This window comes from Microcaecilia unicolor, chromosome 3 (genome assembly GCF_901765095.1).
Source record: "Microcaecilia unicolor chromosome 3, aMicUni1.1, whole genome shotgun sequence".
Lineage (NCBI taxonomy): Eukaryota > Metazoa > Chordata > Amphibia > Gymnophiona > Siphonopidae > Microcaecilia > Microcaecilia unicolor.
The window spans coordinates 187,137,349-187,162,748 of record NC_044033.1 but is presented as its reverse complement, the minus strand read 5'-3'; the positions used below and the strand labels follow the sequence as shown (position 1 = coordinate 187,162,748).

The window sequence follows — 25,400 nt, the reverse complement described above, 5'->3', positions numbered from 1 at the left end:
CAGCACATGTAGGGAAGCAATATTGAGAGTCAGGTTCTTGAAATCCCCATAATTGGTATCTATTTCTGTTTTCCCACAAACCCCAATAGTAAATGCTGCCTCCGGGCCCAACTGAAAATGTTGCAGGTCTGCTGTCCACAGGTTCTGTTTGCTGTAAAGTTTCTGAGTAGCACATTTACAGGTTTTTGAGTTGCTTCACAGTATCTGGACGTGGAGGGATTTTGTGTTCCTGTTACTAAGGTGACACAAGAATTTGAATATATATTTGTTTTGTGGTATGACAAGTGAGAAATCTGGGACTGATGTGTTGTGTACAGTGTTTTAAAATGGGATAGGCAAATTCATATTAAACTTACAGTTAAACGATAAAATATTTAGGTGTGCTTTGTTCAGTTGTGAATCATAGTGTTTGGTGTGTGACAACAGGTTGAGAACCACTGTCTTAGAGAAATTAAGCGCAATGCCTTTTTTTGGCCTAGTCACTGGTAGGAAGCAGAAAGCAGCATTGAGGGAGCCAGAAGGTACAAAGAAGGGATGGCGATGTTGTGGATAGAAAGGTGAGAGTAGAGTAGGTTTGGGTCTTGGAAAGATAAGAGAAAAGGAATGGGTGGCAAAAAGAGGAAAGAAAGGGATGTTGGAAAAGGTTGGGGCTACAAAGGAAAGCGTTTGGGGTGGCAAGAGGGGAAGAAAGAAGGGATAGGGTTTGGCAGGATGGAAAGAAGGGAGTGGGAGGTTAAGAGGGTAAAAAATGGAAGGAGGTAGAAGGTGGTGGGTAGAGTGAAGGAATTTAGGGGCAGAAAATTGGAAGAGTGAAGAGATGGGGCAGAAAGAACAGTGTGGAGTGGGGTCAGGATAGGAAGAGAGGGGTGTGGCAACAGGAGAGGAAGAGAAGGTAGAGGGGAGTAGGAGGGTGAAGGAAGAGAGAAGAGATAAGGAGACAGCAGGATAAGAGAGAGGGGAGTATAGGGTGGATGGGAGACAAGAGTAAGGGAAAACACATGGTTGAGAGGGAGGACGAAGCTGTTGGGAACAGCATGAGGGAGAAAGAGGACTGAGATGGTAATTATGTGGGGGTGGAAGGTGTTATCGTGGGGCCCTGACAGGAAAGTTAGCATGGGAACCCCAACGACAGCTCCAGAGCTGTCGTTAATTTTTAGCTGCTAGGGCGGAGGTTTTTGGTGCACCAGAATTGTTAATGAGCTCGTTAGCACTGGGGGAATCACTAATAAGCTCATTTTAATGCTAGCAAGCCCATTAGCATAGGACTTTCAGACACAGCTTTCCTGCATGGTAAAGCAGTGGCCAAAAGCTTCTGTGCATTGGCTAAAACCAGTTGAAATGAAACCTTGAACGCTCGTTTGCTTTGAGGATCAGGCCCTGAGTCTCTTCAGTTGTTCTTGTGAGGGTGAGAAGTGCTGTGTTGTTGCTGCTAAGCTCCCTCTTGTTTTTCTTGGAGTGGGAGGTATAGTGTTGGAGTTCTTGAGCCCCTCTTCTTGTTTCTGTGGTGTTGTGGGAGCTGAACCCCTTCAGTTGTTCTCTTGAGGATGAGAAGTGTTGCATTGGTCCCACCTGTTGTTTGGCACATTTACTGAACCCCCTACAGTGAATGTCACTGCACGGCACTGAACTTCATTGGTTTAGACCACTGTAAAGGTGATGCCATTAGACACGATTATTCAGTTAGGTAAAGATAAGAAGTTGTATTTGGGATACCTATGTAACCTCCTTATCCATGTGGGGTGAATAGAATTAATCTTGGAGAGGGCTGCTGAGTCACAGTCACTGCTGGTCATGGGCGGACTGACCATTCGAGCAACTGGGCAGTGCCCGAGGGCCCAAAGGCTCTAGGGAGCCAGAGGTCCGGCATGCCGCTGGTGATCTACTGGCCTCAGAGGGAGGGAGGGGGACATGTTCTTTCCTGCCCGGCCCGCTGGCTGCCGCTATTCCACCCAGCACCACTGTATTTTAAAAATGACAGCCGAGTCTCCCTAAGGAAGTCTCGTGACATTGTCAAGACCCGTGAGACTACCACAGGAAGTCTCAGCCACCATTTTGAAAACACGGCAGCACCAGCAGGTGGGGGAATAGTAGCAGCACAGTGGGCAGGAAAGAACATGCCCCCCCCCGCCGCAGAGACCACCAGACTACCAGGACCCCTCAGGCAGGATCAGGGCAGTGGAGGCGGCGGCTGCAGTGGCAGGGGCAGCAGGGGGTTTGGGCAGCTGCCAGACAGAGGGCCCAGACCACCCTCAGTGCCCAGGGGCCCAGACCACCCTCAGTCCACCCCTGCTGCTGCTGTATCACATTCTTGCATTGGATAACTTTCTTATATCTGCCACCTTCAAGGCACTTCATTACTAGGAACTTTCATGCAAAATTCCATTCCTGTCACCAAAAGGCTTGAATGATATGCTGAAGATGTTAGCAGTAAGGCTTCTCCTTCTTGTAGCAGTGACAGCAGCAGCCACGGGGTAGGTTCCAGGCAGGGCTGCCGAGAGACTGGGCCGGGCCGGGGCCAAGGCCGCCCCCGGGGCCATGCCCCTGCTGCCCCCCTCCCCCCCCCCCCCCCGAGGTCGTCTGACGTAACTTGTGCAAGGGCGGGACACAGGGAGGGAAGGCCCAAAGGGAGGCGATCTGCAGACTGCCGCTGCTGCGCTTCTTTCACGTGGAGCGAGATCGAGGTGAGGCGCTATGATTTGAATTCAGGGGGGCTCGGCCCAGTGGTGGACGGAGGGGGGCAAGATGGAGGGGAGTTGTTTTAGTGATATTCAATTATGTTTTTTCTCCTCCACCTCATAAGGCACTGCCTATCCAACAAAAACAATGTTAGACTTGTTACAGACGGACCGACAATAAACAACGACAACGTGGATGCAGCAGCTCACAGGTTTGCTTGCTGTATTTTGAGTGAACAGCAACGGATGCGCGGGGGAGTGAAAACAAAGATTAATCAAATGTCTTCCTTACTTACAGTTGACTAGATAGGCTCACTTCCACTCCACTCTCTATTTACCGAAGTCGCAGCGGCGAACTGGCGGGCGGCAGCAGTAAAGGCAGCAAGCAGGCAGGCTCACCTCCGTCCTTCGCTTCACTGCCCTCTCAGCATCCTGCCCTCACGCAAAGGAAATGACATCAGAGGAAGGCGGAACGTTGAGAAGGCAGGGAAGCGAAGGATGGAGGCGAGCCTGCCTGCTTGCTGCCTTTACTGCTGCCGCCCGCCGGTTCGCCACTGCGACTTCGGTAAATAGAGAATGAAGTGGAAGTGAGCCTATCTGGTCCACTATAAGTAAGAAAGACATTTGATTAATCTCTGTGTCCACTTCCCCGCGCAGCCGTTGCCGTTCGCTCAAAACACAGCAAGCAAACCTGTGAGCTGCTGCATCCACGTTGTCGTTCTTTATTGTCGGTCCATCTGTAACAAGTAGAGGAGCTGCTGGCAGTGGCGTACCAAGGGTGGGGGGGGGGGTGGGAGCGGTCCGCCCCGGGTGCACGCCACCGGGGGTGTGCCGCGCACCGGTCAGCGTCATTTGTTTCCATGCTCCCTCTGCCCCGGAACAGGAAGTAACCTGTTCCGGGGCAGAGGGAGCATGGAAACGAACGACGCTGACCGGCGCGTGGCACCCCCCCAGTGGCGTGCACCCGGGGGGCATGCTGCACGGGGGGGGCGGGGCGCATCGGCGATCCGCCCCGGGTGTCAGCACCCCTAGGAACGCCACTGGCTGCCGGCCCTCAGAAAAAAAGGTGCCGGTATGCCGTACCGGCACAAAAAAAGCACTGCTAATTTTGTAGCCGCCCTCTGGACTGACTCCATCTTGTTTATATCTTTTTGTAGGTGCAGTCTGCAGAACTGCACACAGTACTCTAAATGGGGCCTCACCAGAGACTTAGACAATGGCACTATCACCTCCTTTTTCCTGCTGGTATTTTTACCCACATAGAAGTTAGCTTACACCTTTGAAAATTTATCATGGCTGTATAGGATACAGCAGTGGTTCCCAAACCTGTCTAGGGGGAACCCCAGTCAATCAGAATATCTGCAATGTATATTCATGAGATTGATTTGCATGTACATTTTTCACTGGGTGCAAATTTCTCCCATGCATATTCAGTGTGGGTATCTAGAAAACCTGACTGGCTGCGGTTCCCCCGGGACAGGTTTGGGAACTATTGGGATACAGTGACGCTGCAGTGTATGGTGTAGAGCACTGTTTCCCGAGTCAGTTCTTCAGGGTATCCACAATGAATATGCATGAACTTGATTTGTATACACTGCCTCCATTATATGCAAATCTCTTTCATGCATATTCATTGTGGATATCCTGAAAACCTAACTGGCAAGAGAGTACAAGGAAGAACAGAACAGTAGGGTATCTGATGGCACTTCCAACCCATGACAAAAAAAAAGGATGTTAAATCCAATCTCTGAAACTCGACACAGTGCTGTATTGAGTCACAGAAGTGTATTTACCACATAAACTCTCTACTAGATTGGATTTAACATCCTTTTTTTTTTTTGTCGTGGGTTGGAAGTGCCATCAGACACCCTACTGATCTTCCTTGTGACTTTTCATAGTGGTGTCCTTGTTCTTCCACTTTCAGTGGTGTTTTCTTGGCAAGGGGGGGTATTCAAGGACCAACTTGGGAAACGCTGGTGTAGAGCAGGGATTCTCAACCCAGTCCTCCGCGCACACCCAGCCGGTCAGGTTTTAATGATACCAACAATAAATATGCATGAGATAAATGTGCATGCACTGGCTCCTTGTTATTCAAATCTATCTCATGCATATCCACTGTGGATATCCTGAAAGTCTGATTGCCTGGATATGCCTTGAGGACCGGGTTGAGAAGCACTGCTGTAGTACCTTGGTCTTCACTCCCAGCCCCTCCAGGGCAATTACTAGGTTAGGATTTCAGGATATACCTATTGTATACACATGAGAAAAATTTGCATACAATGGAGGACGTAGCCATTCAAATGACTCTAATGCATATTCACTAATGTTATCCTGAAAACATGGCAGTGACTGGAAGTGAAGACCAAGTGTTCTTCAATGCAAGGCCCAGAGGCCAATGATGGCCCCCATTGTCTTTCTGGGATTTGTTTCCTTCTACTCTGCCTAGGCTCAGGACAGAAGGGGGAAGGTGGATGGAAGAAGAGCCGCATGCTTGAAGGACAAGGCATTTCTCAATAGACAAAAGAGAATGCATTTGGAAATGCTCACATCCTTGAGGATACCCCCCCCCCCCCCAAAGAAGTTTGAAGGTGGGCTGGTGGGGATGGATGTCATTGACACACATTGGTCAGCAGTGTCATGGCCCTGTATGGGAAGATATTTGGCAGCTCTCCTTCAGTTCATTAGAATCCAGAGTGGCCTCAACTTAGAAATTAATGAAGACCACTACATTAGACAATGGGGTTGTAAAGGTGATGCATGCTTTTAGTATCCTTGTCCTGTATCACATGGTTCACAGGTGGGCGGAGGCAGTACGGCCGAGCAAAAGGATTCAATGCCAACCGCAGAAGAAGTCGAGCAGTCCTGTACCATCTTTCCGGGCACCTTCAGAAACAGAGCAAGACCAAACGCAAGCTGAATAAGGTACTTTGCACATGAGGTGGACAAAGAGCAGACAAGAGGGAGAGGGATGAAAAGGAGTGAATGAGGGAGAGAGATGAAGAATAACAATGAAAAGAGGGTGAACTGGTTGGCCCCGTGGCTCAACGTTAGTGCTGTGTGCCTGACCCTGGTTTGATTCCCAGATCCAATGTCTCTCTGAGCCTGCTCAGACTGAAGATGAAGCACAGACGGTATTCACAGCACTCAGGAGACATGGGACAAAAGGGAAACAGGCATTGCTCAGTGGCAGTTCCCAGTGAGCACACAGGGTTCAGGAAACAGTGCTGTTGCAACAACTGAATTGAGATGGAAGGAGGATATAAAAATAAACCCCCCTGGGTAGCTGTGAATGAAGATGTGTGGTCAGGATCAGCTTAGCCAGTAGCTAGACTAGGCAGTCACCTAGAGCAGTAACATATGGGTGATGGCAAAGAGCAGCTACAGTCAAAGCAAAACAGATAGATATTGACAGCCACATAGACTAGGGCCTGCCTTTAACTTCTCACTTATGATCAGATGGGTCTGTTATGGCAAACAGAGCTCATTTAAATTAGATTTAAATGAGCTTTGTGGTATTCCACCCCTATGATCAGAGAACAGCACTCCGATCATAAAGCGGAATAGTGCCTTAACCCTATGCAAGCTCACAGCTGTCGTTAGGGTTAAGGCTCACTCTGTCCCACTCCCCATCTCTCATCCAAAAGATGGCTACCACCACCAGTCCTGGGGGACCAGTGGACCCCCGGACTCTCCAAAAGCAAGGCCCTGGTGGCCCCCCAAGCCTCCATCCCTCCCAGCAGACCTCCAGCCCCCCAAAACAAGTGCACAAGGGACTGAATGTCTGGTGGATCTCCAACCCCCCTAACCCCCCTAACCCCAAAATAATACCTGGTGGCCCACTGGCCAACCCTAACCCTACCCCCACCCACGCTGGTGGTCTAGTGGTCCCCTCTTCCCCCATACCTTGTTCGATAGAGGGGGGAGTAGCAATCTGTCCTCTTCCAGCGCTGCCTCCAAAATGGCAGTGCCCTGCCCACTGTATCTTGCGATGTGCTGGGTGGGGCTGAGACCTTATATGGTAGGGAAGTCCTGCCCAGCGCATTCCAGGATGCGCTGGGCTGGGCAGGGCAGGGCGCTACAAATTTGGAGGCGGCACTGGAAGAGGAGGTAGTGCTACTCCCTCCTCTGTCGAACAAGGTATGGGGGGAGGGGACCGCTAGACCACCAGGGCAAGCGGGGGTGAGGTTAGGGTTGGCCATTGGGCCACCAGGGATTTTTTTGGGTGTCAGGGGGGTTAAGGTGGCTGTAGATCCACCGGTCCTCCAACTCCTTGTGCACTTGTGTTGGGGGGTGATGGGGTGCTGGTAGTCTATGTTGCTGTCCTGGGGGGGGGGGGCTTGGGGGGAGCACTAGGCCACCAGGGCCCTTGTTTTTGAGAAGGTCTGCGACCTCCAGCTCCTGTGCTTGACAGATAGCCCGGACCTGTCAAACAAACGTGGGAGGATTGTGGCTAAGTGCATGTCTGGCACAATCCTCCCACACTTTCCCCCAATGATCAATGCTAACAATGCACTTAAATTTGCATATTATTAGCATTGATCACTGGGGAAATTTGATCATTTGGGAGTTAATTCCCCAGGCAGTTCTGGCATGGCCCTCTCTCCTCCCAGAAAAAAAGAGATGACTGATGGGAGAGATAAGGAGACTTTTAAAGGAAAGTACATGAGAAAGGTTTAGGAAGAAAAGGAACTCCAGCAATGACAGACAGAGGAAATGAGACCTCCACCAGCTGCTTCTAGTGACTGTGTCCTTGTGTTCTTATCCAGGGTGTCTTTGCAGAGAAGCCATCTCTCCCGGAGTATAAGGTGGCTGCAGTGAGGAAGTCTCCCTTCATACTGCTGCACTATGGCACATTCAAGGCTGGCTGGGACTGCCTGATCCTGTTGGCCACCCTCTATGTGGCTGTGACCGTTCCTTACAGTGTGTGTTTCAGCACCAGCAAAGATGAGGGAGTGCCCTCCACACGCGGACCACCCAGCATCTGTGACCTTGCTGTTGAAATTCTCTTCATTTTAGGTGAGGTATATGGGAAGACAGCAAAGGTGTGAACTGACAGGGTAACACCTCTAGTGGAAGGGGCATGAGTGGGCTTGGAGGAGTAACTGGAGAAGTTTGGATTCCCTTCAACTTTTGAACTAGTAACGAACAACTGCCATGTGTACATTGTAAGAACTGAACAGCTCAAAAACTATCCCATTCTCTTTCTTTTCTCCTATGTTCTCTGAGACTATGCTTACTTGCATTTCCATTGGCTCTTTCTCCTTTGTTCTTCTCATTGTCTACCATCCTCACCTTCTTTTTACATAGTAACATAGTAGTTGACTACTGAGAAAGACCTGTACAGTCCATCCAGTCTGCCCAACAGGATAAACTCATATGTGCTACTTTATGTGTATACCTGACCTTGATTAGTATCTGCCATCCTCATGGCACAGACCGTAGAAGTCTGCCCAGCACTAGCCCCGCCTCCCACCACCGGCTCTGCCACCCAATCTCCACTAAGCTTCTGAGGATCCATTCCTTCTGAACAGGATTCCTTTATGTTTATCCCATGCATTTTTGAATTCTGTTACCGTTTTCATCTCCACCACCTCCCGCGGGAGGGCATTCCAAGTATCCACCATTCTCTCCGTGAAAAAATACTTCCTGACATTTTTCTTGAGTCTGCCCCCCTTCAATCTCATTTCATGTTCTCTAGTTCTACCGCCTTCCCATCTACGGAAAAGGTTCGTTTGCGGATTAATACCTTTCAAATATTTGAACGTCTGTATCATATCACCCCTGTTTCTCCTTTCCTCCAGGGTATACATGTTCAGGTCAGCAAGTCTCTCCTCATACGTCTTGTAACGCAAATCCCATACCATTCTTGTAGCTTTTCTTTCACCGCTTCAATTCTTTTTACATCCTTAGCAAGATATGGCCTCCAAAACTGAACACAATACTCCAGGTGGGGCCTCACCAATGACTTATACAGGGGCATCAACACCTCCTTTCTTCTGCTGGTCACACCTCTCTCTATACAGCCTAGCAACCTTCCAGCTACGGCCACCGCCTTGTCACACTGTTTCTTCGCCTTCAGATCCTCAGATACTATCACCCCAAGATCCCTCTCCCCGTCTGTACATATCAGACTCTCACCGCCTAACACATATGTCTCCCGTGGATTTCTACTCCCTAAGTGCATCACTTTGCATTTCTTCACATTGAATTTTAATTTCCAAACCTTAGACCATTCTTCTAGCTTCTGCAGATCCTTTTTCATGTTTTCCACTCCCTCCTGGGTGTCCACTCTGTTACAAATCTTAGTATCATCCGCAAAAAGGCAAACTTTACCTTCTAACCCTTCGGCAATGTCACTCACAAATATATTGAACAGAATCGGCCCCAGCACCGATCCCTGAGGCACTCCACTACTCACCTTTCCCTCATCCGAGTGAATTCCATTAACCACCACCCTCTGGCATCTGTCCGTCAACCAGTTCCTAATCCAGTTCACCATGTCGGGTCCTATCTTCAGCCTGTCAGGTTTATTCAAGAATCCTCTAAATGCCTTGTAGAATGGTAGTGGAAGTAGCCAAATACCAAATCGTAATGAAAATACCTGTTAAGACGCCAACTGTTTTCCTACACAGACTCTGAAGCAGCTAGAGCTTGCTGTAAGCACAGCAAAACGCTGGCCAACGTCGGTCGAAAGGCAGCTGTGGCAATGATTCGACATTGGAATAAGGAGAACTAAGTGCTTTTACATTCATCTGTTGACTATCGTTTATATATTGATGAGTATCATATACTGTGGCATCAAATTCTTGGGGTTTTTTTTCTGCCGATGATAATGAACAGATCCCTTAAAGACCGAGAGATTGGTCAACAGGATCGTCTATCTTTAGTGCATTGGTTTTAGTCCAAGCACTTTGAGGCGGCTTTTTCCCCCTTAAAATTATTAAACTACATTAAATAAAATACACAACCTGTGACTATAAACCTTCTTACTGACAGCCGTGGGAGGTATTTTCATTACAAGTTTATTCAAGGGCCTTTTATTTACTCTCCTTACATAAAGGTTTGCGGCCATATTTATAGCTTCTTTCAGTCTGGACCATTGTTCTTCCACTTCTCGTATGTCCTCCCAGCCCATCAGCTCCTTCCTCAGGTATTCCCCCATTTTACTAAAGTCAATATGCTTGAAATCCAGGTCTTTGAGTTTTGAGTGGCCACCCTCCACTTCAGCTGTCATATCAAACCAAAATGTTTGATGGTCACTGCTGCCCAGGTGGGCACCCACCCGGACATTTGACACACTATCCCCATTTGTGAGCACCAGATCCAGCGTCGCTCCCTCCCTCGTGGGTTCTGTCACCATTTGTCTGAGCAGAGCACTTTGAAAAGCATCCACGATCTCTCTACTTCTTTCCGATTTTGCAGATGGAACCTTCCAATCTACATCGGCAGATTGAAATCTCCCAGCAACAGCACCTCTCTCTTCTTTCCTAACTTTTGAATAACTGTGATCAAATCTTTATCTTTTTAGTAGCTTCACTCAGGCTCAGATGCCCAAAACTCTAATGCTGTTCCCAACAGCTCCGGAAAAATATTGCCAAAACAGCGAGGCATAAGAGCTCCTTAATGCTCAACACTAATATAACTTGCAAATATAGGCATACTGTTAGCGTTGAGAATTTGGAAATAAGAAGGGGCAATGTGCCCAGTACATGCACACAACAGCTGTGCGGTAGGTATAGCTCTCGTGTTCATGCGCAGTATGACTGGGGAGCAGGGAGCCCTGGCCAGGGGGAAGAGATGGATGTGGAGCATTTTTCAATCCTCAGGTCCTGTAGATGGAAAGAAAGCCTTCTGGATCAGAAGGACACCTTTGGGAACATGCAAAGCTGCTGCCACCTCTCTCCCTCCCCCATCCCTGCAAAGGCAACTAAAAGTGAAAACCTGCGCAGAAGAACCTGAGCACCGAAGCCAGCAGCAGATGTGGCAGGTTAATAAGGCACCTTTTCATGGTTTGGGGATTTTGGGCAACTTTGACTTCCTCCTTTCAGGCATCACCCACGATCTTCTGCTGCTGAAGGTTTGCTGCTATCTAGTAACTTATCGCCAACTCCAGTGTTAAGGGCGCTGTTCTTTGAACATCAAGGCGAATTGCTAATAGTCTAATTTAAATGTGATTTGCATGCTATCTGTGTTAGGCTTTGGTGCACTTTTTGTTCCATGTGCTAGAGCCCCTCGAGCATTCAGCGGAAGCAAATGCGGGCACTAGGCCGGCGCTAATGGTTTTTAGCGCTCACATTTGCTTCTGATTATCAGGGCCTTGATGAACTGTCTCTCTTGGTTGCAGATCTTAGTGTCACCTATTCTCCCCTCTTGGTTCAGCATTCCCTCAAGCTTTGTCTTGTCCAAGGTCTCCTAATTTATTGCCTTTATGTTTCAATAGAATTGTCTCCTTTCTAATTCATCAATCAAGTCACACCTTAGACTTGGTCTTAGCCACGCGTTGTCTTCTAGCCCTTTTACACAGTGTTTCTTCTTTTCCCCTCTCCTCATTAGATCATTACCTCATTTTCTTTTGATCTCTCTGCCCAGTGAGTGGAGGTCCAGCAATTTCAGCTGTCTGAAACCCAGGGTTCGCAAATTTGCAGTCACCTTGTTCTGCTTTCCCAAATGGCACATAGTCACCTTAACCTGACCCTTCCACCCTTGCCACACAGTCACCTAACTCTGCCTCTCCCATCCCCATCACACTCTCACTTTGCTCTAATGCTTCTCATCTTTCACTCTCTCTTCTTCCCTCCACCCCTCACCCCACCTGATACATCCAGCATCTTTCACTCCCTCCCTCCCCCCCCCCCCCCCCCCCCCCCCCAGGTCCTGAAATGTACCTTAACAGGCATTTGACAGTTGCAGCAATTCAAGCAGGCAGCTTCTGGCTGGATCTGGGGCCCTCCTTCGGTTGCGTCCTGCCTGTGTGCAAACAGGAAGTTGTATCAGAGTAGGTGGGATGCAGCCAAGGGAAGGCCTCCAATCCAGCCAGAAGCTGCCTTCTTGAATCACTGCATCTGGGGCAAAAGGAGAAGGTGCGATGCCACTGCAGCCAGTAACATTTTGATCACCTGCACCTTTGTGCAGTTCATATGGGAAGGCTCGGCAATCCAGATTGCAGACTGTGGTCCAGCATTTGAGTAGCCCTGATCTAAGCAAATGATATACAAATTCTTTCCTATGTCAATTCCTCTTCAGCTGTCTCCTCTTTGCAGTCTTTTCTCCATGCACTTCCTCTTTAGCCTAGGGGATGCTGTAGAGCTCCATTACAGGCTAAGGCACAAGCCTTCTTGTGCAGCACTGCAAAGGTTGTGGAAAAACCCACACTAGTCAGGTTTTTCAGTGCTTAGTAGTGCTATAAAAATGATAAGTAGTAGTAGTATTAGTAGTAGTAGTAAACAGCTGAAAGCTAATTGTCTATTCCTCAACAGAGCAAAATATGAAATTATTCTTTTCCCCAACTCTCGTTTACTCACATCCTCCTTTCTCATTGTTGCTGGACTCCCCTTCTCTTCCAAGAGTCCATCCACACTCTGAGCATTATGCTTCACTCCTCCTTCCTTTAAGTCCCGTATCGATTCTGTTGTGTGTTTGATAGACCTAATCTTGTGATGACCAAAGAAAGACAAAGTGTAAATATAGAAAATTTTTAATTTAAATTACTTTCCTCCCCTTCCCCTGGAGGGGGGACTGTTTCCGGCATTGGGAGAGTGCCGTAAACCTCAGAGGGAAGAAGAGGGGGTGTGTAGCTCCATTATCCAGGTTGCTGCTTCTGGAAGGAGCCAGCAGTGAAAAGAGGAGGGAGAGCAGCTGCCCTGCAAACCCAGAAGTGCTTCAGGCTGTGAGTTATGGATGCACTTTGGACCATGGGGAGAAAGGACAGGCAGGCAGCAGAGAAAAAAATTAAAAAGAAGCGGCAGGGTGACCCTAGACACTCAATGGTGCCGCGGGTGAGCCAGCAGCCGTACACCTATGAATAGCATGTATGCACAGGAAAAAAACAGGGGAGCCAATAGGAAAACAGAGGCAGGAGCCCCAAATTGGCACAAAAATGCACCAATCACAGGGGCTCAAGCAGAGGAGCAGCCCCAGAAGTGGGCAGGGCCTGGGTCCACACTGGGCAGTTCAAGCAGTCCAGGCTGTAAATCCAGGTGGGCAGAGGCAGAGAGAATGCTCCAGGTAGGTTCCTGGGCTGAAAGGGGCAGTAGCAGCAGCGGTGGCAGCAGCAGCAGGAGAGCAGAAGCCTGGGCAGAGGTAGGAAGAGGTTGCTCACAGGCAAGTCCAAGTAATGGCGCAGGAGAGCGCAGGCAAACCAAGCAGCAGCTGGGGCCCATGGGCAGAAGAAAAGAGAGAGCTACGGGCTGGACCCCTTAGAGAGGAAAGCTCCAGACAAGCCTGAGAGAGAAGCTGCAAGCGAGCCTGGAGAGCTGGTAAGTCCTGGGCAGGACCAGGAAGAGAAGAGTGCTGGTGTGTGGGCAGAGCTGGAAAGTACTGAATCGGCCTGGAGGGGACAACAGCCAGCAGGTGCAGAGAGAAGGGAGTCAGGCACAGAGGAGACAGCCAGTCTATGCTGGGCCGAGTGAAGCAGGGTGCACTGGGCAGCAGGGGTTCCCAAATCCCTAGAAGAAGGCCAAACCCTGAGAGAACCCAACCATATATGCCTATTCCCAAGAGTCCGACTATGAGTGCCTGTACCCAAGAGCCTGACCGTGAGAACCTGCGCCCAAGAGTTCGACCGTGAATGCTGACACTGAAAGAGAGAGAATGCCTGCATCCGAGCTCTTGCTTTGAGAAACGGAGAGACCAACCAAGTGCCTGTCCTGAAGAGAAAGAGCCTATCTTGAAAGAAGACTCAATCTTAGTGCCTGTACATAGGTGCATGCCTCTGAGAAGCCTGCCTTAAGTGCCTTCCCCCTTGAAGTCCAACCTAAGTGCCTGCCAGTGTGAGCTGTGGGGTTTAGAGGCATGTGCATAAAGGAGCAAGAGGAAAGAGGCATGTGCCAGCTGAGTAGATATGGATTCCCTTGCTGCATATCTTTTTTATTTTAATCTAGTTAGCTATAATACAGCTTTCCCTGCCAAAGAAGACATTAGCGTGCACACACGAGAAGAGGGAGTCAGGGTTTTCCTTTTTTTAGTTTGTTGAGTTAGTATAGTAGGTTCCTGCACCGAAAAGCTGATCACCTTCAAGTAGAGATGCGACAGAGACCAATCACCAAAGGTACCCAATTCAAGAGAGTGGCAAGCTAATGAAGATAAGTACCATCTCTTCTACAATGTGAGCACACACAGATTGAGTAACATTAATAAAGTACCCCATCTGCCATTGAAGTATGTTTGATCTGTATTGCATGAGTAGAGTTTAATTAAGAGTAATAGTGTGTGAAGATTTACTCTCTGTTCACTGTGAACACTGAGATTTGTTACTGTGATATCCTTAAGAATATTCAAGCGTTTAAATAGTTTTAACGACTAACTGGAATCTTAACATCCACTATCCAGTTAGGACACACGTTACATGGTTTATGTTTATTTATTAATCTTATTATCCCATAATAAATAACACATTTTTTTCTTTGTCAAATCCCTTTGAGTGGAGCTTATTTGGGGAAACCGCTTGGACCTTGACAGCTCTGTAAGTGCTAGTGTAATACATCACTCTACCACTAGGAGGTCTACCAAAGCATCCCTCTTCATTGATCAGCTTAGACATTCATTTCTTACTCTGGTCAAAACTTGTCTCAATTACTGCATCAGCCTTTACAGTGGTGTCCCTCAAGTTTCTTTTCAACTATTTCAGTCTACCAAGGTAAAGCTGCTTTTAGGGGCTCTCCAATATTTGATCTTATCTCTCCTCTTCTCCAGTCTCAGCACTCCTAAAATTCAAGGTCCTCAAACTTATCCATTCACCACTTCACTCTGATACCCCTCTTTACCTTTCCCTGCTTGCTCATGCCTCATTTTTTCCTTGCTCCTTCATTCCTCCCAGGTCCCTTTGCTCATCCACCACCCTCCCCCCCCTTGATTGCGCATGAATATGTCCTAGGACACTGGTTTCACCTACTTAGGTCCTTTCCTTTGGAATTCTTGTCCTCGTTATATTCAAAATTGCAGTTACTTCTTAAGTTTAAAAAGGCCATTAAAAACATGGTTGTTTCACCTGACTTGGTGTTGATCTCAGGGCCACATCTTCCTGCTTTTTCGCTTCATTTTCTTTTTTTTTTTTGTCAATTGTTAACTTTTGTTTCCATTTTATCGAGCTGCTACTTATATATTTTAATGCTTTGTAAACCACCTTGATAGTCCTTGGTTCAATAGGCAGTAAAGGTCTATAAATAAAATAAATATGTATAAAACTCCTGTCACAGAGCTAGAAAATGGTTTTCCTTTTTGTGTTCATTGGTAACTCCATTCTTGGGTACTGCTATCCCTTCCTCACCCCAGAGCACATTATCCCCTGTTTGCATGACTTGTGTTCGGCTTGTTTGTGTTTCAGATATTATCCTGAACTTCCGCACCACATTTGTGAGTAAGTCCGGACAGGTTGTGTTTGATCCTCGCTCCATCTTCCTTCACTACATCAGCACCTGGTTCCTGCTGGACCTGCTGGCAGCCCTGCCTGTCGACTTGCTGTATGCCTTCAAAGTCAACGTGGTGAGCCTGGCTTCCATCATCTCAAATATAAACCGGTTGGCAGGAACAGGACAGGACTCGGCAGAAAATTATTCAGAAAGAATTAATAGAATAAACCATAAGGACAGGCCCCTGGCCACTGTCCCATGCTGATTTAGTTATTTCTTAAGATGAGTGGAGGAGTAGCCTAGTGGTTAGTGCAGCGGACTCTGATCCTGGGGTACTGGGTTCAACTCCTACTGCAGCTCCTTGTGACTCTGGGCAAGTCATTTAGCCTTCCATTGCCCCAGGTACAAATAAGTACCTGTATATACTATGTAAACCACTTTGAATGTAGTTACAAAAACCACAGAAAGGCGGTATATCAAGCCCCATTCCCTTCCTACTTATTTTTTATGGTCTTCTAGGCTATACCCACAGCCCAAGAGGCCAGCAAACCTGGAATGTCACCACATGAGATGATCTCAAGGTTGCAAAAGTGATCAGAGGGATGGTAGAGTACATAGAGCAATACAGCCTCTGTACACATTGTAGGTGAGAGCTTATCTGCAGTATTGTGTCCAGTTCTGGATACAGTACCTCCAAAAGATTACAAAGCAGAGGCAATCCCTGGAGGAGCTACCAAAAGCTCTGTGAAAATCAGCATACCTGATACATCTTTGGACTTGGAGACTCAAAATTCAGTCTCCTGAGCCATCCACAAAATCTCTGGGTGATGGCCCCTACCTTTCCGTTTCTTGCCAGATAATGGAAAGGATATCAAAGACAGTAGGAGTATTAAGAACGTGGAAACCAGAGAGAATAAGTTCAATAAAGTATATTTAATAAACTCTCATCTTCGTCAATTTTTACTAATTTTCATTGATATTGTTCTATTCTTAATTAAACTTCCAATATAATGTGAGCTATGAGGCATCAGATATTAAACACAAGCTATCGAATCTCATATAACACAAAGTTATTCCAACCTTCATCAATCATTTGCCCAGGTTAAACTAATATTTAAAACCAGTAAATATATAACAAAATATTCACTTCCAAAATTGTTGAAATAATAAAACAAATAGCGACTACTTAGCTGAAGTGGACACACAGTCTACAACACTGTGAAGGCGAGTTTACATAACCCAACGCCCACAAACAGACAAAAGGCATTTCGGTCAGTACGACCTGCTTCTGGGGTGATTGAAAGCAGTAGCTAACACAATCAAAAATACTGGCACAGCTACTGGAAAGGAGGCAAAACAAAAGGAAGATGGGGAGGGGTGCTGAGCTGAGAAACTCTTTGCTCTCTGCAGAGTCCACTTCTGACCTCACCCCCTCCAGTTCCATGTATGCTGCCCAGGAGAGAAGGAACTGGAGCAGGAAGAAGAGGGCCATTCTCTGCTGAGTGAGAAGACCTGTGTACTCCTACTTTAGGAGGAAGAGGGTGCTGGGATCAAGGAAGGGAAGAGGGAGAGTACTGTAGTCAAGACTGGGACAGAGGGGAGGATAGTGAGTTCAGCCCTGCAAGGGATGGGAGAGAATGTGTTTATATATCTGAGAGTATCAGGAGTAGAAGGAAATTGAATATTATGTGCATTGTAGCCACTCCTTCCTTCAGCCTCTTTCCAACTAGAGAATGACACGGGGACGGGGACCCGCAGTAACCATAGGGATGGGGACAGATCCCACAGGGACAGAGCCCACGAGGACAGGGACTGTGTCATTTTCTACTTTGAAGCCTGTTAATGAACTGGACTGTTATTTATGTTTGAGTGATGCAGACAACGATATATTGACTTTTTGGAAAAGCAAGCAAACATGCTGGCAACAACTAGCAAAATTTGCATATGGGATCCTGTACATCCTGCTACCAGCACATCTTCTATTGCAGGAAGGACTGTGGAAGACAGGAGAGCTAGACTAAATCCTGAGATTGTTAACAGCTTATTCATCCGCAGATTAAAAAATCATAACAGTGCTTTATAGGGCATATATCTCCCCTCTAGGACATACAGAACGGGTTGTATTTTGTACTCCTGGACATTTTAACAGGGTGGATTAGGATTCCTTGGGGTAGTAGAAATCAGCTGTTGTTGGGGTTGGAAGGGTAGAGGGTGGTGGTGAGGAGGGTTGTTATAGCTGCTCTCTGCTATTATTATTTTCTATTTGTAATTTATACACAATAGGTGCACAGCATATTGTTCCTTTTTATACTTTAAGAAACAGATTTAAATATAAAATCATAATTGTTAGAGGCTTCTGCAGATGAGGTCAAAGCCCATGGGGACAGAGTGGGGATGGGGCAGGGACAGAACCCACAGGGGCGGGGATGGGGACAAACTTTGTCTCCATGTCATTCTCTACTTCCAACCCTACTAATATACATTGAATCTCAAGGCGACCACAAGTTCCAGGTGTAGAAATGAGACTTAGGAACCCAGGAAAAGTTCCCCTAAGAGGAGGAAAGAGATGTCACCTCTGCCTGCCTCTATCATTATTGCCCAAGTTACCCAGTTCTAGGAAAGAGACTTTTTGGCAAGTCATGGTATTGAACTTAATTACAGTGTGGGCTACTTTTCTCTGATTCTACCCATTGAAGTCAGTGGAGCAACTTGCATAATCAGAACTGGCTTAAAATATATACCACCTAGTACTAGATAACTTACAGTTGTTAGAGGCTTTCAAATATCTCAACGATAACAAATAATGTAAAAGAAGCAAACATTAATCAGTGGAAAGAAAATTCTAGAACCAAGGGCCACGATAATGAGGCTGAATGGGGGACACACTTAGCAGAGACAAATCCCTTCTTTCAGTACCCTTCTCTGCCAACTCCAGGCTCCGCCCTTTCTGCCTCGCCTCACCCAATGCTTGGAATAAACTCCCTGAGCCCATTCGCCAGGCCCCCTCCCTGCCCATCTTCAGATCCTTGCTCAAAGCCCACCTCTTCAATGTCGCCTTCAGCACCTAACCACCCCATTCAGGAAATCTAGACTACCCCAACTTGACATTTCGTCCTTTAGATTGTAAGCTCCTTTGAGCAGGGACTGTCCTTCTTTGTTAAACTGTACAGCGCTGCGTAACCCTAGTAGCGCTCTAGAAATGTCAAGTAGTAGTAGTAGTAGTAGTAGAAACATAAGGATGTATTTCTTCACAGAAAGGGTGGTGAACAAGTGATGGAGGTAAGGGCAGCATCATAATGCAAGAGAGTGTGGGACAAGCACAATGACAGAAAACAAAATCAAAGGGCAATTGGGATCTAGGGCATTGCAAATGAAAACAAACTGTAGACAGCATGAGTCTCTTGATCATACTTTATGTTTCTGTCTCTTTGCCCCCAGCCTTTGTGCTCCCATGATGCCTCTCTCCTTTTCAGACCTGTTCAATTTCCACTCCTGCTCCAGCTATGTTTGTAAAGCTTTTCAGTGTGAAACAGGACATGACAATATGGGACAGATTCATCCTTATGAGCTGGAGTTGGTGGGCTGCAGTTGGTCTTATTGCAGGTTGGATGCAGAGATGCCAGTTACCCAGTTCCACAAGAGAGACTTTTTGGCGAGTCCTGGTTTGAACATTCCAAAAGTAGTACGGGATTTTTAGTCCTTGACTCTACCCCAGGGCCACCGAGTGAGCTGGGCCCTGGGCAGGGCTGGGCTGCTGCCCCCCCCCCCCCCCCCCCAGGATTGCCACCGCCACCTCCCCACAGAATTGTCATCATCCCCGCCCACCTGAAGCACCTTGGCTGGCCCCACCAGTGCAGGCAGCGCAGCTCTTTCCTCTGCTTAGCATTGCCTGCCCTTGCAGCTGCTTTCCTCAAGTCACACATGCTTGATCTCAAAACTGAGCATGCCCAGCCTAAGGGCCCAGCAGCTGCGAAGCAGGCAATGCAAGGGTGGGGCCCAGCATTGGAGTTTTCTCTCTCCTGATCCTGTCGGGATGCGATCACCCAGGTCCCATCAGGTGCGGAAGAGAGAGAAAGACCCCGGTGCTGGGCCCCCCTTGGAGCCCCGGGCCCGGGGAACTTTTCCCCTCCGCCCCCCTCATCTCGGCAGCCCTGCTCTACCCACCAAAATGAATGCTACAGGCCTCATAAACCATCAGAATAGGCCTGCCTGAAATCTCTTTTGTGGCACTAACATGGCAGCTCTGTTCGATGTTTCTTGGCATATGGGGCATGGAGGGTCCCTGCAAACTTGCTGCTGGGATTCATTAGCACTTCACATGACTCTAGGTGACTGCAGGCAGATCCCTGGAATCATATGGCATTGTTTCCGGGGAGCTGCTACTTTCTTTGCCACTGCATTGATGGTATATGGGGTAACCCTGCTCTTCTCTCTGAAATTCCCCACAGTACTTTGGCGCACACCTGCTGAAGACAGTGCGGCTCCTGAGACTACTGCGGCTCCTCCCAAAGCTGGACCGATACTCACAATACAGCGCAGTGGTGCTGACGCTGCTAATGATTGTGTTTGCACTGCTGGCCCACTGGGTAGCCTGCATCTGGTACTTCATAGGCCAGCGGGAGATTGAAAGCAACCAATCAGAACTGCCTGAAATTGGTAAGTGCAAGAGATGGTGTGAGGGCAGAGTATACAGCAATCTTCAAATCAACAAACAAGCAGACATGTAACATACACACAACCCACAGAGGATAACAACTAATCAGTTATTTTATAGAAACAGCATGTAAATGCACCTGAGTGGAGTGGAACGGGTAGAGGTAAATCATTTGTTTACTCTTTCCAAAAATATAAAGACTACAGGGCATGCAATGAAGCTACTAAATAGTAAATTAAAAACAAACCAGAGAACATATTTTTTCATTCAACGTGCAATTAAACTCTGGAATGTGTTGCCAGAGAATGTGGTAAAAGCAGTTAGCTTCGCAGGGTTTTAACAAAAGGTTTGGATACTTTTCTAAATGAAAAGTCCATATGCCATGATTAAGATGGACTTGGGAAAATCCATTGCTTATTTCTAAGATAAGCAGCATAAAATCTGTTTTACTGTTCTGGGATCTTGCCAGGTACTTGTGACCTGGATTAGCCACTGTTGATGGACCTTTGATCTGTCCGCGTATGGCAACCCTTATGTTATTATGTAACATGAAAGCACTTCATAAGGATAGCCATAACTGCTAGGCAGAACGTAGAATAAGAGCTGCTGAAAGAGGAGAGGGAAGGAAAACTCACTATTATATAATAGAACCTATTTACACTGAGGCACAGGGAGGTGACATGAGCAGGAAACTCACATCCCAAGAGTTTTCTTAATGCAGCACAGAGATACCAGCTCCGCCACAGTACACAGAAACAGTCAGTCACACAGCCCACAGGCAGATTAATTGGTTGCTATTCATGGACTTTGGGTTTGTATCTGTGCAGGCTGGCTGCAGGAGCTGGCCAGGCGTCTGGAGACCCCCTACTACATCGTGAAAAAAAATGATACCAGCGACACAGCAGAGTCTGGGAACTGCAGTGCAACGGGAATCAACAGCTCTAGCTATGAACTCCTGGGGGGACCCTCTCTCCGTAGCTCTTACATCACCTCCTTGTACTTTGCACTCAGCAGCTTAACCAGTGTTGGCTTTGGCAATGTCTCAGCTAATACTGACACTGAGAAGATATTCTCCATTTGCACCATGCTCATTGGAGGTAAGGCAGTACCCAAATTCCCCCATGCTCCGTGGGTAACTCTAATGGAGCAAAGGCACATGTGATGAAAAGCAGAGTTCATTCACTAGGAAAAGTGAAGATCAGTGGAGCGAGTTTAGGGGAGAGGATGTGGGGTAACTCACAGTGGAAGTTAAGTTGCATTCTGTATGGTGAATCCCTGGGGCAGATTATATATGTAGATGGTACACAGTGATGGCAGAAATGCCTCATGGAGATATAATCCCTATAGTTTACAAAGAATATATCCCAGGGTGTTTCCTATGAGGTAATACTCAGTGCTATTGTACCTATAGTTCAAAGGATGGATCCTAGGTATGGAGCTTGTGAAGTGAGCCCTGGATGTTGTCTTTTTATTGAGGGGGATCTGGCCTGGTTCCCTTTTGATGGAGTCACCCTTATGAAGACCTTTCAATGCAGTAAAAGACAGACAACTGGCTCTGCTCTCACTCTTTTGCAACCCTTCCCCCCTTTCCCCTTCTTTCTTTGCTTTATCTACTGCCACCCTTGCTCACTGGAAGAGAGTCTTATCATTGAGTGATCCAAAGGCAGACTGTAACTATCTAACTTGTTCTAATTTCTGTTCCCGGTAAATCGGCAAGGCGTTGCCATGGGGATGAAGAGAAATACAGTGTGCTCGGTGGGCGGTGGGAGGGGGAGGGGGCATTGCTGGTGCCGGTGAACGGTAGTATTAATAGCAAGAGAAGACGGCCCCTCACTCCCACATAGTGTTGCATCTCCGCTCCCAGACACCAGGCTGTAATTAAAATAATTTTCATGTCCTTCCTTTCTCCCAAAGTCAACAGCTTTCCAGTCATCTCAGAGTATCCCTCCCCAGCCTCAGGCAGACTGCTACTGCTAGAGGATTGAGGGTGAGCCTTAGCAACCTGCTTCCTCCTGATGGGAGAGGGGAAGATGGGAGAGGAGATGATCACAGTAATATGTCACTGCTTCTTGATACCGTTGAATTGTTATTATCTTTACTAGCTACTGATCATTAAAAGGTTTGGGGTAAGGGAAACTGCTCATATGGTTATCATAGTGCTCTCAGTTCCCTAGGCTCTTAGCCCAACCCTCTGCATTCACAAAGACTGCTGTTGATCTCCCACATCTCTGGAACAAGCAGAGTATGCACTGGAACCAAAAGGATCTCAAAAGATGAGTTACTGGTAGCTTTTTCTCACAAAGGACCGTCTCTCAGAACAGAAAAATTAATTGCAAGACACTAACCAGGAAGGTTAACCTCAGAAGTTTAGATATTAACAAATGAACAGACCATGCTGAGAACAGCCATTAGTGATGGAAGGGTTGTTGCTAGAAGATGTCAGATGGAAGAGTCACTTGTAAAGATATTATCCAGCCAGAAGAACAGAAGGACCAATGATGGAAGACAGACTAGACTATTGGTGAATACAATTTGGTCACTGGCGAATGTAATGCTTTGGTTTTAAAACATTAACTGTTGTATAAAAGGGTTAACACCAAGCAATTGCTTAGGCACAAGAGATCGACTGTGGGTAGAAATGCTAGTCATAAGGCAATGCCCACAGGGAGGCAGAAGGATCAATGGCAAATTAATATCTTTCAGCAATTTTGTCCCTATGTATTCCTAATGCTTCTGTCTCCTTTTCTTTCTCAGCCTTAATGCATGCAGTAGTCTTTGGAAACGTTACTGCCATCATCCAGCGGATGTATGCAAGACGCTTCTTATACCACAGCCGCACCCGAGATCTAAGAGATTATATCAGGATTCACCGCATCCCCAAGTCACTTAAACAGAGAATGCTGGAGTATTTTCAGACCACTTGGTCTGTCAACAATGGCATCGATACCAATGAGGTGAGCAAGTCTACTGTGCTTTAGCATAAAACCAAGGAGCATTTACTGCAGTATGGTGCAGCCCATTCCTAGAATCAGTTTCCAGTTTTCCCCATTTCTCCTCAGCTGCTGCAGAGTCTTCCAGATGAGCTACGAGCAGACATTGCCATGCACCTGAACAAAGAGATCCTGCAGCTGCCTATCTTCGAGTCTGCCAGTCGTGGCTGCCTGCGCTCCCTGTCCCTCAGCATCAAACCTTCATTCTGCACCCCGGGGGAGTACCTCATTCGCCAGGGTGATGCCCTACAGGCCTTTTACTTCATTTGTTCTGGTTCCATGGAAGTACTGAAGGATGACATCGTGCTGGCCATCCTAGGTCTGCAGTACAGTGAATGGAGGGACTGAGAAGGGGATGTGGGGCTTCTTGTGGTAGAAAAAAATAGATATACCATAAATATATCTTTAAGGTGATAGCAAATGGATATGCAGAAAGCAAGGGGAGATGGAGAAGGGGATTCTACAAGAGCCTTGAAATTTGAGTGGTAGCATGATGTTAGAGTGGGGTGGGGTGTGTGTAATCAGATGGACAAGGATGTGATGTGGGAAGTACAGAGGGTGGAGGTGTGATATAGGAGATAGAGGATTCCAGTGGTATGGTGTCATAGGGATAGGAGTGTGTAATGTCAGCAGGATGATGGTGAGGAGTAATGTGGGAGGTACAAGAGGTAGAAGATAAGTGACATGGGGATTGTGATTATTGATGGGAATAGACTGGCTGTGGCAGTGGGCCATTTGGGCCTGAACTCATCATATTATTAATGCCTAACCCAAAGAACAGTGGGAAGTGCAATTTTTTCCCTTTTACTGAGTTCGATTAACACTTCAGGCACAGGCAGCTCCTTGTGACTCTGGGCAAGTCACTTAACCCTCCATTGCCCCATGTAAGCCGCATTGAGCCTGCCATGAGTGGGAAAGCGCGGGGTACAAATGTAACAAAAAAATAAAAAAATAATAAAGAAAACAACATTATGAACCCAAAAAGCATCAGGACAGGACCCTGCGTCCTGTGATCTGTGCCCAAGGGACTCTCCCACCAGCCCCTGCATAGAGTTGCTTCTGCATATTGACAAGGATGCTTTATCTTGTCCAGAAGACAGATACTAAATAGTCAGTGATCTTTAAGTCTGTCTCCATATCTTTATGACAAAGATCTCAATATGTGTATTCTGAAAGAAAGGTGGGAGAAGAGATATTATGATACAGACATTTTAAATACCTCCATAGCATAAATGCACAAGAGGTGAGGCTTTCAATTGAAAGGAAGCTGTGGAATAAGGATGTGGGGAAATAAGATAAAGGTGTAAGATGATACACTCAGGAGAAATTTAATGAAATCTTTCTTTACAGAAAGGGTGAATGTGTGGAACAGCATCCCAGAAAAGCTGATGGAGGACTATATATGAATTTAAGAAAATATTGGACAACCAAAGTTCTCTAAGGGAGAGGGATTTTAGAGGAGTTGGTATGGATGGGCAGACATGATAGGCTGTATGACCTTTTATCTTCTGTCATTATCCGTCTCTCTCTCTCTAGGAAAGGGAGATCTGATTGGCTGCGACCTGGCATCCAAAGACCAGGTGATTAAAGCTAATGCAGACGTAAAAGGTCTGACCTACTGTGACCTGCAAGGCATCCAACTAAAAGGCTTATACGAGACCCTGGAGCTGTATCCAGAATATGCCCAGAAGTTCACCCGTGAGATCCGCTGTGAGCTCAGCTACAATTTAGGAGGTGGTGGGCTGTTTGAGGTAAGTCAAGTGTATAGGACAGAAAAAGAGAGGACCAGGTTCTAGGGGAGTCAACCCTGATGGTTCAGCCATGTTCTGGAAGCTTCTTAATGTGAAGACAAAACTGACTCAGGTGTTTCTTATGTACTGGCATCAACAGTCTCCCTAGTTGCAGGACCTGACTTTCAAGAAAGAAGGGGCCAGGGTAGGCTGTCTAGAGAAAAGGAAAGAGGATATTATCCCTAGCCATCATGAGTAACTGCCTATTTTCTGCATTCTTCAGGCAAATGGCACCAGCAACTTCAGTGCAAAGAATGAGGAGAAGAGGCTTGAGGAGAATGAGGCTGAACAAGGCAGAATCTCCCCACTCTTGCCCCATCCTAGTGCAACTCTTCAAATCCTCTCAGAGAAATCCCCCACTTTTCTTCTCTCCCCTAGACACACCAAACACCTCCTCTCTCCCAGGAGAGCCTCCCCAAGAGCAGACCATTCCCAAATAAGGCCTAGCCAAACCAACAGAACACAGCAAGACTCCAACCTGGGCAAGAATAAGGGGCTGAAAGACCTGCATATCCAGAGCAGCCCCTGGCATGGACCCTCAGACCTCAGCCCTAGGTAAGAGTCCAAATTCTTCCCCCAGGCCAAACAGCACCAATATTTGAGGAAGAGCAGAGGGGGAGGACAGGCATCTCACACTACCAGCATCAATTGTGAGAGGGCAAATCTGACCTCACTCCAGTAGTATCTGTATCTGTGGAGCCAGGATAGGAGGAGGGGATTCATTC

General features: G+C 47.2%; 1 protein-coding gene across 1 annotated transcript in view; it reads left to right on the top strand.

Moving 5' to 3' along the window:
- The window catches only part of KCNH3 (potassium voltage-gated channel subfamily H member 3), a 73,750-nt gene that overhangs the window by 37,949 nt on the left and 10,401 nt on the right, over nucleotides 1–25,400 (top strand). Inside the window, exons 4-12 of the mRNA XM_030196802.1 lie at nucleotides 5,473–5,597; nucleotides 7,442–7,691; nucleotides 15,217–15,374; nucleotides 19,690–19,897; nucleotides 20,723–20,992; nucleotides 22,650–22,849; nucleotides 22,955–23,204; nucleotides 24,422–24,636; nucleotides 24,899–25,230. Coding sequence (XP_030052662.1) covers nucleotides 5,473–5,597; nucleotides 7,442–7,691; nucleotides 15,217–15,374; nucleotides 19,690–19,897; nucleotides 20,723–20,992; nucleotides 22,650–22,849; nucleotides 22,955–23,204; nucleotides 24,422–24,636; nucleotides 24,899–25,230 — 2,008 coding nt within the window. The remainder of the gene's footprint in view (nucleotides 1–5,472; nucleotides 5,598–7,441; nucleotides 7,692–15,216; nucleotides 15,375–19,689; nucleotides 19,898–20,722; nucleotides 20,993–22,649; nucleotides 22,850–22,954; nucleotides 23,205–24,421; nucleotides 24,637–24,898; nucleotides 25,231–25,400) is intronic.